This window comes from Sorex araneus, chromosome 5 (genome assembly GCF_027595985.1).
Source record: "Sorex araneus isolate mSorAra2 chromosome 5, mSorAra2.pri, whole genome shotgun sequence".
Lineage (NCBI taxonomy): Eukaryota > Metazoa > Chordata > Mammalia > Eulipotyphla > Soricidae > Sorex > Sorex araneus.
The window spans coordinates 213,994,100-214,007,945 of NC_073306.1; the positions used below are offsets into that span (position 1 = coordinate 213,994,100).

Sequence of the window (13,846 nt, forward strand, 5' to 3'; positions counted from 1 at the left end):
GGTAGATTTCCAGGGTGGGTGGTTTTTATTTATTTGTTTATTTATTTGGTTCGGGGTCTCTTGCGTGCTGCTCAAGGCCCCCTCTGAGTCTGTGCCAACGGATCCGGCCAGGCAGTGCTCAGGGGATGAACTGTGATGCCAGGGAGTAAACCTGGGTCTGGACAGCTGAGTGATATTTTTCCCCTTTGGTTCAAAAAGGGATCGCTAGGTCAAATAATTTTGAAAACGTATGTTCTAGACACAGCAGTCAGTTCTTCCAAAAACAAGTTGTTTCTTGGAAGACTAGGAACCAAAAAATCATGTTCACTTTTTCATATTCTCTGAGTGCTTTAACATCTTTAAAAAATTATTATTCTAATAACCTCAAAAAGGAATGGCAAGAGATATGATTTATAGGTGTATACACAACTTCCGTTCTGGGTTTAAAAGTTCATAAGTAAATATGACTAAGTTTAAACTTGCTTAAAAATGATTCATATCTTTCTTATAAAAAATTTGATGTATGAGACTTTCAAATTCAGCTAGAATAATAGCAGATAAATAATGCTCAACCAATACTTAAAGCAGTTATGAATACATATGTATATGTATACTCACGTGTGCCTTTAAAGCAGTCTTTAATGCTAAAATATGGACTTGAACATGATTTGTTGTGCCAAATACAGTCAGAACTGATGAATGATTCTAAATTATTAATTTTTCTAAAGTAGAAGAGGCCACCACCTAGAACTATGTCATAAATATTAAAACCATCACATCGTAAAGACTTATGTGGACAATGAATCCTGAGGACCAATATAGATCAATGCTGGGTTAATCATAACTCTTTATACTGGTAATTCACAATGACGTTAGCCTCCCAGACCAGGATTTTAAATTATGAAGAAGTTGACAGCTTAGTATGCAAGGTTAAAATTTATTTCTTCCATATTGTCCCCAGCTCTTTTAATTTAAATTTGATAACCACAACAAATTTCCATTTTGTTGTAGTTTGAAAAACTCTGCTCTGCTTCGAATCCTAAAAAATATCTTAGATCAAAAAACTTACTTTAATTGTGATGATCATAAAATCAGCAGACCTCAGCGCCTTGGAGTCATATAAGTTAGAGATCCATGCATTCCAATGGCCTGGCAAAAGCAAGCTTTTAAAAATGAGCTGGAAAATGAGTTACCTGTTTTATAAAGTCTCAACTTATGTGTTTTAACAGTATGCTTGAACAGTATTAAAGAAGTTGTTTTCTCTATTTTTACCATACAGTATCATGCCTTATTTTTCATTTATAAAATATTATTTACCAAGCTAAAAGGACTCTTCCTAAAGACAGTGGTTACTTTAGGTCCCATGATTGTTTGTTTTTAAGGTCCGATGGCAGATATCTCCTGGGCATTTATCTTTAACACAGAGAAACATAGATGACACCCTGACCTCAAGTTTGAAGTCCGACAATAGTAATTTGCCTGCCTTAGAATAAGTTCTATTGCCACATTTGGGAATTTTACATCATGATATCAGGTGCCTCCCTGTTGTAAAACCTTGACATGTAAAGGTATTATTAAGAGTAAACTAATGGGTTTGCTCTTCAAGTCTGTGCTCTCCCTTGAACACATATCCTGCTTGTCTCTGTCTCTTTGCTTTTTCTGCTCTGGAGAAACCGTGTTGTCTCTTGAACACATACTTCCACTCTTCTCTCCCCTCACATCTTTATAAATAAGTTACAAGAAAAAACATCTTGCTTCACAAAATAAAAAAGTGAACTAATGCTTTAGAAGTCATATCCAGTACCACAAAAAGGACCGAAGAAAAATATTCCTTCTACTTGAAGAGGAGATAGTTTAGGGATTAGGGCGCCTCCTTGCACGAGGCTGGATGGATCCTTGCACCTGTGGTTCCCTGGGCATCGCTGAGAACCACTCCCAAGGAGTAGCCCTGAAAATAGTGCTGGGTACAGTCCAAGTACTCCTCCAAGTGATCTTTTGGGAATGGGAATAGACTCATCTGGTTTGAATGTGATAGGAAGGAAGGAAGGAAGGAAGGAAGGAAGGAAGGAAGGAAGGAAGGAAGGAAGGAAGGAAGGAAGGAAGGAAGGAAGGAAGGAAGGAAGGAAGGAAGGAAGGAAGGAAGGAAGGAAGGAAGGAAGGAAGGAAGGAAGGAAGGAAGGAAGGAAGGAAGGAAGGAGAGGTAAAAAGTTAATCTTTTCATAATTACTGCCACTGAAGTTTTTTTCTTGATTAAAAATGACTCATCAGTGCTGTCTCTTTATACCAATAGATTTTGAAATGAGATTTTCAAGAATTGCTAGATTAAAAATTTGAGGTGTAAGAAAGATTGTCTCCCAATTAAAACCCAAAGTCATTAGGATAACAGGCAATTACGTCTACTTCTGGAGGCGTGTAGGCTACTACAGGAGACTATTGCCTGATGAGACTAAAGTGCTTCTGGCCTTGGATTGTGCGGGAGAGGAAAGGAGGAAACAGTAAGATCGTACCAAGGAGTTCTACAGAGAAAGAAAAAGCTGTCGTAATACGGAACAGTGTAGATTCTGACAATATGTTTTCCCACCCTTTACTTAACAAGAAATGCAAACATTCGAAACCTTACTTCGAATGTTTATGTTTCTTTGTCAGGCAAATGGAAAAGGGCAGAAAGCTAGAAGGTTAAAAGTGTGAGTCCCCCACAAAGCAACTCCAGCCCCACCAGGAAGCCCTTCTACTCGCCTTACTCCAAGATCCATAAAGAAGTCTCAAAAGGGATCAAGGGCCTTAGTTAACCTCAGGCCCACGCATGGCTGAGCAGACTGGCGTAAATTGGAGGGAGTGGGTTGGCCTGGTGCCCGCCCAAACAGGGCCCCGGGCAGCCGCCTGCTCCCACAACCCAAAATCATCGCCATGGCCTGGGCCAGACTCCACTGTCTCGAGACGGACCTCACCAAGGCATTAATCTGCTGAAGTTCGGGTATGCAAGTTCTGTGACTGACATCTCCAGGATTTCCTGGGCTCAGGATGGGCTACTTCTCCCTGCCCCCTTGTGCCTCCGGAAGCCCCGGCAGTCACATGCACACCCCAAGCCACCACCCAGATGGGCGGAAAAGCTACTCCAGATGTGCCATCCCAGTAAGAATCCTGAATGCCTTGTACAAACACAATGACCTCTTAGGTACTGTATTGCAAACTGTAACACACAAAAGGACAGAGAGAGAGAGACAGAGAGACAGAGACAGAGAGACAGACAGAGAGAGGCAGAGAGAGACAGAGACAGGGAGAGACAGAGACAGGGAGAGATAGAGACAGAGAGATACAGAGACAGATAGACAGAGACAGAGACGTCTAGAAACAGAGAGACAGAGACAGGGAGAAATAGAGACAGAGACAGATAGACAGAGACAGAGACAGACATGGAGAGATAGAGACAGAGACAGACAGAGACAGAGAGACAGACAGACAGAGAGAGAAAGGTGCTTGCCATAGAGGCAGGCAGGGGCTGGGGGCTGTAGTGGGGGTGGCAAAGAAACTGGGGGCAATGGTGGTGGGAAATGTACACTGGTGAAGCGATGGTGTTGGAGCACTCCTTGTAGGACTGAAACCCTATCATGAATTGCTCTGTAATGGTGCATTTCACAGTGATTCAATTAAAAAAAGAAAAGAGGAAAAAAAGAAAAGTGGGTGTGTATGGACTTAATCATTACCAATGGTATCTTTATGCTCAATTGCTTAGCTGTTAACGGTACTTAAATATTCAGGTTTTCTAGTACAACTATTTTATTTGCCAGAATATTGAACCAGGCTACCCTGATTCCATCCAGTGAAAATTACGTTACCCTATACTTTAAATCACTTTAACACTTAAAACTTCTTTCAAGGTACTTACCATAATACGCTTTGTGTTACAGCAATTTAGTGCTTGGCTTATTCCCACTTGATTGTTAGGAAAGGGAAATTCAGAGAAACGGGACTGTAGAACTGTTGTAGAAAGGGGGGAAGATCCAGCTCTTAGTTTTATCTGAGCGGCGAGGATCCGGCACAGGTCACGGCGTGTCAGGGCTGACAGAGGACCCGGGACTGAGCAGCGCCTGCCCCAGACTGTCAGTCACGTGCTGGCTGTCTCGAGTTTAGGAACCGGAAGTTCGGGATACTGTAGCCAGACGGCACTTTAGACTCTTTCCCTTCCTTGCACACGGGGCCTGGGTGGGATTCCCAGGCGTGCTTTTGGCCTGTGTGTTGCAGTCTGATGCCAGCGAACGAACACATTGGTAAAATGCATTTTTTTATTTCTCGACAACAAATGCTAGTTTCAATTTGTAAACAAGGAGCTGACAATAGCCAGCAGACATGGTGCTGCCTCGCCCGCAGCCCCGCCCGGCTTGATCCCTGGCTCCCCGCACGCCCCCCCCAAGCACCGCCAGGAGTAAGCTCCAAGCACATCTGCATATGGCCCAAGACCAGACAAAAGTGTAAGCAATAGTTATTATCTAAACGGATTGAAACTCTCTATTCACTCTGTTGGAAAGAGACCTTAGGCGCTTAGTGATGAGGCGTTTTTGTGTTCATCAGAGGCTAGACAGTATCCAAGGGAAATTTGTCAGATGTTTCAGTAGATTGTAAAAAGTCAGGGATATTTTCAAAAGCTAAAATAATTTGGGTTACTATGCAACATTTCACTGGTATTGCTGCAGGCTATCGTAATACTGTTTTAATGGCTCTCTTCTTTAAAATGCATTCATAATGCTTTGTAAGAGTAGAATTACTAGAAACGATGTATAATACTTATGATAATGTTATCATACATTTAAATAAATCTCTGCTCGTTCACAAAGCAGCAGTAACAATGCTAGAATACGTTTTTAAGAGCAAATCAATATATGCCCCGGTGGGAGAACACTTGAGGATTCTAAAGTCGCTCCAAGGGGACTCGGGATGCCAGAGTGGCTGTTTGAAATGGAATAAAATGGGAAAAGGCAGATAGGTTGTAAGAGGAGGCTGGAGGGTCACTGATGTCTCTGTCGCTGCCGCTTACACCCGTGAAGCTAAAAGCAGATATTAAAGCTGGCGCTGGAGGGTGAGGCTGTGCCACCCACAAACTGTGTCCCTTTGTCAGGGTATTTTGAGCCTAGACTCTTGAAAGGCAGCAAACTCGGGAAGGGGCTTCCTCTGAACTCCCTGTTTGCCTGAAGAGGAACCCTCCGACGGAGACCCTGTTACAAACCCTTTCCTCAGTGGTTCGCAAACAAGAGAATGTCAAGTCTCTCCCTGGAGAAGGTCCTGGGAATACTCTACACACAGATTTTGTCACAAACTCTCCTACTCTCATCCATTCTTCCAATGTCTCATTCATTTTTTTTCGAAAATGTCTAAGTTCTTCCCTTAGCAGCTACACGCCCCAGCTTAGATGGATTGAGTCCTGAATACTAAGCCACCTTTTTTTAAATTAATTTATTCTTTTATTGAATCACCTTGTGGAAAGTTACAAAGCTTTCAGGTTTGTCTCAGTTAAACAATGATCGAGCACCCATCCCTTCACCAGTGCACATATTCCACCACCAAGAATCACAGTATACCTCCCCCTCCCCCGACTTCCCCAGCCCCCCACCCCGCCTGTGTAGCTGATAAATTTCACTTTACTTTCACTTTACTTTGATTACATTCAATATTTCAACAAAACTCACTGTTATTGTTTGGAGCTTCTCCCCCCCTGAAGTTGGACCTGCTGAAAAGGAAGCATTTGATAATTTGTTTTCCATTGCTGAGAATGAAGAGATATGAGGTCGAGTGACCGCACTAGCGGCCTCACGTTTTGGGTTTCTGTATTTTAGTATTTTAGTAACTAGGTCTAGAGAAATATCTGCCAGAAATTTCATCATTACAAGCTTGTACCTCTCAGCTACTTTGTATTCCACAGATGAGTGCAATCTTTGTATGTCTGTCTCTTTCTGACTCATTCCACTCAGCATGACATTCTCCATGTTGATCCACTTATATGCAAATTTCATGACTTCATGTTTTCTCACAGCTACATAGTATTCCTTTGTGTAGATGTACCAGAGTTTCTTTAACCAGTCATCTGTTTTTGGGCACTCGGGTTTTTTTCCAGATTGTGGCTATTGTAAACAGTGCTGCAATGAACATAGAAATGCAGATGTCATCTCTACTATACCTTTTGCCTCTCCGGGATATATTACCAGAAGTGGTATTGCTGGGTCAGATGGAAGCTCAATTTCTAATTTTTCGAGAATCATTCATATTGTTTTCCAAAAGAGCTGAACCAGTCGGCATTCCCACAGCAGTGAAGGAGAGTCCCTTTTTCCCCACATCCACGCCAACGCCGGTTTCTTTTGTTTTTGGGGATGTGGTAAGCCACCTTTTTGAGTTATGCATTTGTCTTTGGGCATCTCCCATCGGTCTCTGACATAGTGTATTGATAAAACTTTGTTAGTCTTCCTCTTGTTTATCTTAGGAGTCTAAGCTCAGAAAAGCCAAAAGAAGTGTTTTCCGTTCACAATAGTGTAAAAGATCAGAGAGGAAGAGATAACTATATGACATCATCTTTCTATGAGTACTCAATATGAGGATTTCTGATCAGTCCTTTATTTCTCTGTCATACCAAGACTCTAAAATTTATGAGATTCTGTGCCCGTGTCAAACCTCATGCAGACAGCTTGTTCCTGATTGTATTCTTCCTAAGAAAATTGTATTCACAAGCTGTCAAGATATTAGCATTTGAGATTGTTAGAATACAAAGTTCTAGGCACTGACCAGCAAATACTGAAATGTGGACACTCATTTAGGGGAGAATCTGGGGTTCACATCTTTAATGAGTCTCATCTTCCTGGTCACACCTAACGATTTCTTTGGGAAAAGTTTATTTCTGTTTTAACATGATATGGTTTGTTTGGGGTTCACCCCTACAAGAGATGGTACCTACCATGCTGAGAATAATATTCTGAAGGTTTGAGACCATAGATTAAACAAAATCTTATTAAATATATAATGTGGTCTAAGGAAATATATTTAAAAGATAATCATTATACATGCCAAACACATATTTATATTGTATTTCTTTGCTTCGATATTTAGATTTTTTTCTCTTTTGAGTATTAGAAAATGTAATCTGATGTTACTTTTTAAAGGAGCTCTTCTTCATTATTGATTATTGACATAATTGATTACCCCTGAGGAACCTGTCAATGTATATTGGCTGGAATCATCTTCTAACAATCATATTCTAACTCTCCTGAAATGATCCTTTGCTTCACTCTCATGGATATTTCACATTTGCCACTGATTCGAATCCTGGCCTTGATCTTATGGCCTCTATAGGACACAGTTTTATATGCTTTTGTCCTGGTTTCTTGGTTTCTTTTGTGGGGTGGAGCTCCTGAGTCAGTGCTCTCGGGGCCTTAGACACTCAGGTGACCACGCTGAGCAGTCTCACGCCAGGGCTGGTGGGTGAGGCTGCGCGGCCCTGCGGGACTCAGGGCCCCTGGGCGCTCACCCCAAACCCCAGGCTCTCCGTGCCTACCCCGGGGTGCTCACAGCGCCCCCCACTGCCAACGCTGGGAATGACATCAAGGCTCTGCTGGTGCGGGAAATAAACCCGGCCCCCACCCAGTTCTCCAGCCCCTCGCGGACTCCCCTCTTCTCAAATACCTTTTCCGATACTTTACTTCTCCATTTTAACTCTGTTTGACCACTTTGGTGCTCTGCATTTCCAATCATCAGTTTTCATTTAAAATTTTTTTGCTAGTCATTTGTTTTCTTCCAAGTAGCTTATTGAGACATTCACTTAGAGCGCACTAAGTGTCAAATAATCTGAGAGAACAACATCGCTTTCATCAAGCTGACGTTATTTAGAAAAGTGTTTTATTCTTTCTAGAAACAAATTCAAGTCTCCTTAAGTAAAATGTTGAAGATTTCGTTATTATTTGTTAAATTTACTTCAAGTTATTTTTAGTGCAAATGAATGTTTCTATTCAAAGTATGAGTAATTTATATTGGCATTTAATGTAAGAACAAGTAATTTTCACATTTCCACGTACAAACAATTTGTAGAGGGCATAGAAACTTTTCTCTGGTTCTTCTGGGTTTTATAGGTACGTTCTCAAATAATCACTCTATCCTAAAAAGCCTGAAATCAGATTTATTGCATAAGCTAAAGTGATGACAATTATGTTTTATTTAGAGAGTAAGATCAGGTACCATTTTCCTAACTTTGATGATAATGCCATTTGATGTTTCAATTTCTTATGCACGTGCTCCTTGGTTTATATCATACGAAGAAAGAACATTTTATTCCTACCTTTTTATATAGAAAATCACTTTTAGTTTTTCTAGTGTCTTTCTATCTATTAAAAGATTATTTTTTCTCATTATTTAAAAGATATGTTATCTTAGCAGCAATACTAATATTGAACTAGCATTGGTTTTCTGTTTTAAAATGCCATGGTATTCTTTTAATATACTATTAAAGTCATTTTCCTAATACTTTTGGAGAACAATGCAGAAATAGTTGAACTTTTCTCATATTTTAATACTGAGGTGATATTAGTTATTTCTCTGGGCTAGAAAAGGTTTTGTTTATTGTTGTGAAAATTTAGCGATTTCTCGTCTTGCAGGAAATGATAAGCTTTTGATATATAAATATTATTTCCATATAATTATGCATGAAGTTCTTTATAACATATTTCTAAGTGTTTATTTCTATTTTCCAACTTTTTTTTATTTTTCTAACCTTAAGTATCACTGTCACTGTCACTGTCATCCTGTTGCTTATCGGTTTGCTCAAGCAGGCACCAATAACATCTCCATTGTGAGACTTGTTGTTACTGTTTTGGGCATATTAAATATGCCACGGGGAGCTTGCCAGGCTCTGCGGTGTGATCGAGATACTCTCGGGCGAGATACCTCCGAGAGGGGGGTAGGAATCGAACCCGGGTCGGCCGTGTGGAATGCAAACGCACTACCTGCTGTGCTATAGCTCCAACCCATAGTTGTCAATAATAAGTATATATTTAAGGCAGTAATTTAGTTTGAGGCTTTGCATACTTTGGAAAATGATCATTTGAATAGGCTAATTAAAATATACTTCACCCACCTCAGATACTTTGAAAGTACTTAAAATACTTAAAATCACCCTTTTGTTAAATTTTTTATTTTATAAAGAAGTTCACATTATTTGATTACATTTAATATTCAAACACCAATCTCACCACCATTATACCTTCCCACCACCATTTTTTGGGTGTTTCCATCCCAACCCCAGTCCTGCCCCAAAGCAGAACCGAAAAATTATAATATTTTCCTCTAAGGTTAGTTGCCTCCTATTTTAAATCCCATCCAATGTGTAAAATCACCCTTTAAACAATTTTTAAGGACACAGTGTGCCTTTACTGTGAACTATAGATTAGCATACATTCACTGTTGCACTGTAGTCCCATTGCTCATCGATTTCTCCATTGTGAGACTTGTTGTTACTGTTTTTGGCATATTGAAAACCTCACGGGTAGCTTGCCAGGCTCTGCCGTGCACGCGGGATACTCTCGGTAGCTTGCCGGGCTCTCCAAGAGGGGTGGAGGAATCGAACCCGGTTCAGCCACGTGCAAGGCAAATGCCCTATCCACTGTGCTATTTATCTATCTAGCATCTTTTATTTAGCCCTTGACCAACACTTCCCATTGCTGTCACCTTTCAACTCCTCCGTACTCCGACCTAGGAGCATGGCTAACTGAGCTTACGCACAGAACAACAGAACCAGCGAGCGTTGAATCTTACCCCGTGCTCCCTAAGCATAATGACTGTGGTCCACCTCTGATACTGCATATGGCCTTTTAGCTTCCTTTAGGTCCCTTTTATATTTCATTGTGTATTTTACTTACCTAGTCATCTGTCAATGGATGTTATGGTTGTTTTCTTACCTGGGCTGTCGTGAATGATGCTGTAAGAGAGTTGGTGCCTCCTTAAGAACATTTATTTCTTTTCTTTTGGATATGAACCCCAAAGTGGAATTATTGGACCATATAATAGTTTTATTTCTCTTGTATTGAAGAATGCCTGTGACTATCAAGCCAGTTTATTTCCCTATCCATGGGTTCCCTATTCTCTACATCCTTGCAAACCTTTAGATCTTTTTGACAGTCGGTAATAGGACAAGTGTGAGGTGATTTATTATTTTAGCTTTGATTTGCATTTCCCTCATTTTTAGTGATGTTAATGTCACTTTTCATGTATGTTGGGCATATCAGATGTTTTCTTTTAAGAAATTACCAGTCCCGTTTTGGGGGGGGGGTGTTTTTAATTTGGGGGCTATACGTGGCTGTGCTCTGGCCCTGAGCTCAGATTCACTTGTGGAGGTGCTAGGGAACCATGTGATGCGTTCAGGAGATTGAACCCAGGCCGGCGGTACAAGCTCCCAAACCACTGCACTCTCCATCCCCATCATTTTTAATCTTGTTGTTGTTGTTTGGTATTAAATTGGAGGGTTTCTTACATATTTTATAGTAAGTCCTTACCTGAGACATGGCTTACAATGCTTAGGCTTTGTAGCTTCCTTTTTCACTCTTATTCACTTTTCATGCAGGAGCTTTTTAGTTGGACACATTCTCATTAGTCTATTTTCCTTTTGTTGTCTGTGATTTTTTTTTTTGGTCATAATCCAAAATGTTTTATCCAGGTCAGTAACAAGCTGCTTTCCCCTATACATTCTTCTAGGATTTTTTCTGTGTTTAAGTCCTTTGCTTTAGCTTTAATCCATTATAGGTTGATTTTTATACAGCATAATCAAGGATAACCATTCTTCCATATGCGGAGATCTAGTTTTCCCAACATTATTTGTTAAAAAGATTATCCTCTCCCCGCTGTGGCTCCTTTCAAGATTAGTTGACCCAAAATGTACAGACTTACTTGTAGGATCTATATTCCGTTCCACTGGTCTGTGTATTTGTCCTTATGCCTTTCTCATATTGCTTTTATGTAACTTGTATTGGGTTTGCAATGGTTCATAAAAGTATCTGCCCCAAACACACAGTATTATGTGTCTGTCCGCATGCACTACTTTGTTCTCCCTCCACCAACAAGCTGTGACCCTTTGGAGCTTTTCACCACCTCTTTCCTCCTTCACCGCCCTCTCTGGTGGTCTCCAATCTGTTGTCCACACCTAAGTTTCTTTTTGTTTGTCCTCTTGTCTTGTTTCTTCATATTCCCTACGTAAGTAAAAGTCATATAGTATTTCTTTTTCTCTTAATTCACTTCATCTGATATCCTCAAACTTCATTCATTTTCATCACGTGACAAGATTTATTATCTTTATGGCTGACTTGATCACTAAATTTGTGTTACATATTCTCTTACTATTATCTTACAGCATACAAAGCATGATGCCTTCAATACCTTTCGTATTTTCTTCTTCCTCAAAATTTCTTTAGTTGTTTTTTGTCATTTGGAATTGCCTATGAATTTTAACATTACGCTATCCATTTACATAAGGAATTGTCATTGGAGTTTTCTTAGCAATTGTGTGGAATCTGTCTTTCACTTTGGGTACTATGAATATTCTAAACAATATTACTTTTTGTGTAAAAACATGAGATATATTTTTGTTTATTTGCATTTTCTTTAATTTCATTTTAGCACTACTTTATAGTTTACAAGATAAAAATGTTTTGCCATTAAGGGGCTGGAGAGATAGCACAGCGGGTAGGGCATTTGCCTTGCACGCGGCCGACCCGGGTTCAAATCCCAGCATCCCATATGGTCCCCTGAGCATGGTCAGGGGTAATTCCTGAGTACAGAGCCAGGAGTAACTCCTGTGCATCGCCAGGTGTGACTCAAAAAGCAAAAAAAAAACAAAAGTTTTGCCATTTTGATTATATTTTTTTTCTCAGTGTTTCATTGTGATTCTTTTTTTGTATTATAAATGGATTTTTTTTCATTTCCTTTCAGATAGTTTGCTATATATAGGGATGTCATTGCTCATATGTTGATTTGATTACTGCAATTTTACTGAATTCCTTATTGGTTCAAACAATTGTTCTAAGTATTTATAATTTTCTTCATATATAGTCATGTCATGTGCAAGAACAGGTAATTTATTTTCATTTGGATGCCTTTATTTATTTGTGTTATCTAATTGCTCTGGCTAAAATTTAAAGTTCTATGTTAAACGAAAATTGTCAGGGGAAGCATCCTTGTCTTTTGCCTTCATAGATCTGATGTCCAGTCCTCAGGGTTGCTGCTAAGGCCACAGCAGGACCATAGTTGGCCTTTCTGGTCACTGGAGAGGGCTTCCTTCTAGAACCATCTTTCCCCTGTTTACGAAAGCCACGTCTGGTGCAACCTGGGTTATAAGGCTCCCAGCTTTTGACGTAGAAGGCTGTCAAATTGTTACTCAAATATTTGACTTAATTATTAGCTCTGCTCATTTTACAGGTTCCTTACACTTATAAATAACCATTTTCTAAATTTACTTTATTTATATGTCAGCAATGTGGCTTATATGCCTAATAATTCAGTGGAGCCAATATTTCGCTGACAAACCCAGAATCAGAACTTCCAGCATCTCTAAAGATGACTCTGGTTATGAAAGTTATCAAATTTACAGCAGCTCAAAGTCACAGCTTTCTTTCATGGTCCAGATGACGTTGCTGCTCATGGCTCGGTACACTAAAAGAAACGTTGTTTTAAAACATAGTTCACTGGGTCAAGGTCATAGTGTAAGCCTTCAACACAGTGGACCCAGGTTCAACCCCCGACACCCCTTATGGTCCCACAAACTACCATAAGTGATCCTGAGCACTGCCAACGCAAAAGAAAATAAAAAGAAGAAATAGCTAATGCTCTAACTTCATCACATTTCCAGAGTAGAGCTATAAATGAGCCACAAGTCAAGTTCTCATCCACAGTAGCATTCACTTCCAAATATAGACTGAAGATTTTTCTACCCAATTAACTCACCAGTGTCATTTTTGTATCCTGGATATACAACGTAAACTTATAACTTAATCCTATTTTTCTTCTGTTCTCCGTCTTTTCTCAGGTCAAATTCGGAAACTACGCCTTTGTTTGGGACGCAGCTGTCCTGGAGTACGTGGCGATCAATGACCCCGATTGCTCTTTTTACACCATTGGAAATACCGTAGCCGACCGGGGATACGGAATCGCACTGCAGCACGGCAGCCCTTACCGAGATGTTTTTTCACAAAGGTAAGATTTTCGTATGGTCCAAGTCAGGAGAACAGGAATAAAAGAGAAACTCGCAGTTACCCAGTTACATTTGTTTTGTCTAAAGACTAATATGCACAACTCAAAATGGGGTTATCAGTGACTTCTCGAGGGGACAATCATTTCCTGCTTACAGCACAGAGTGAAGTCTTGCTTTTCTACAAAAGGAAAAATAAGCTGCATGTAGCTGGTTTTACACTCAAAGGTGACATACAAAAAGACTGTGTTAACAATTTCCTGAGGACATCATTGAATGGGTTTGTCCCTGAATATTGGGAACAAAAGGTCTCATAAAATCAGCAAACCTAATCCACGTAGAAAAATACCAAAATGTGAATTAAACCTTAGAATCACATTAAAGTTCTAACAGATACAGCAGTAGGAATGTTTCCCGTTTGAAGAACTTTGGTCTTATGAAGGTGGATTTATTTCGGAATGGGACTTGGAGTATTGTTGGAAGGTTTGCATAGAAATCTCCAATGTCTGCGAGGCTGGAGTTATTTAACGGCTTTGAGAAGGCAGCTTGGCCCCCAGGCCTTCATGTGCCGTGTGCTTAGACTTGCTCTGACTCTCTGCCAGTTCCACGCTGGTTCCTGGACACGCCCGCTTCACGTCCATGCTGCCCTGTTGCTGCTCTGTA

At 40.2% G+C, this 13,846-nt stretch overlaps 1 protein-coding gene across 4 annotated transcripts in view; it reads left to right on the top strand.

The window, feature by feature from the left end:
• GRID2 (glutamate ionotropic receptor delta type subunit 2) overlaps positions 1 to 13,846 on the top strand; it is a 1,314,711-nt gene that overhangs the window by 1,143,418 nt on the left and 157,447 nt on the right. For all 4 annotated transcript variants that reach the window (XM_055138199.1, XM_055138197.1, XM_055138198.1 and 1 more), the window contains one exon: positions 13,022 to 13,188. In XM_055138199.1, the coding sequence (XP_054994174.1) occupies positions 13,022 to 13,188 (167 nt within the window). The remainder of the gene's footprint in view (positions 1 to 13,021; positions 13,189 to 13,846) is intronic.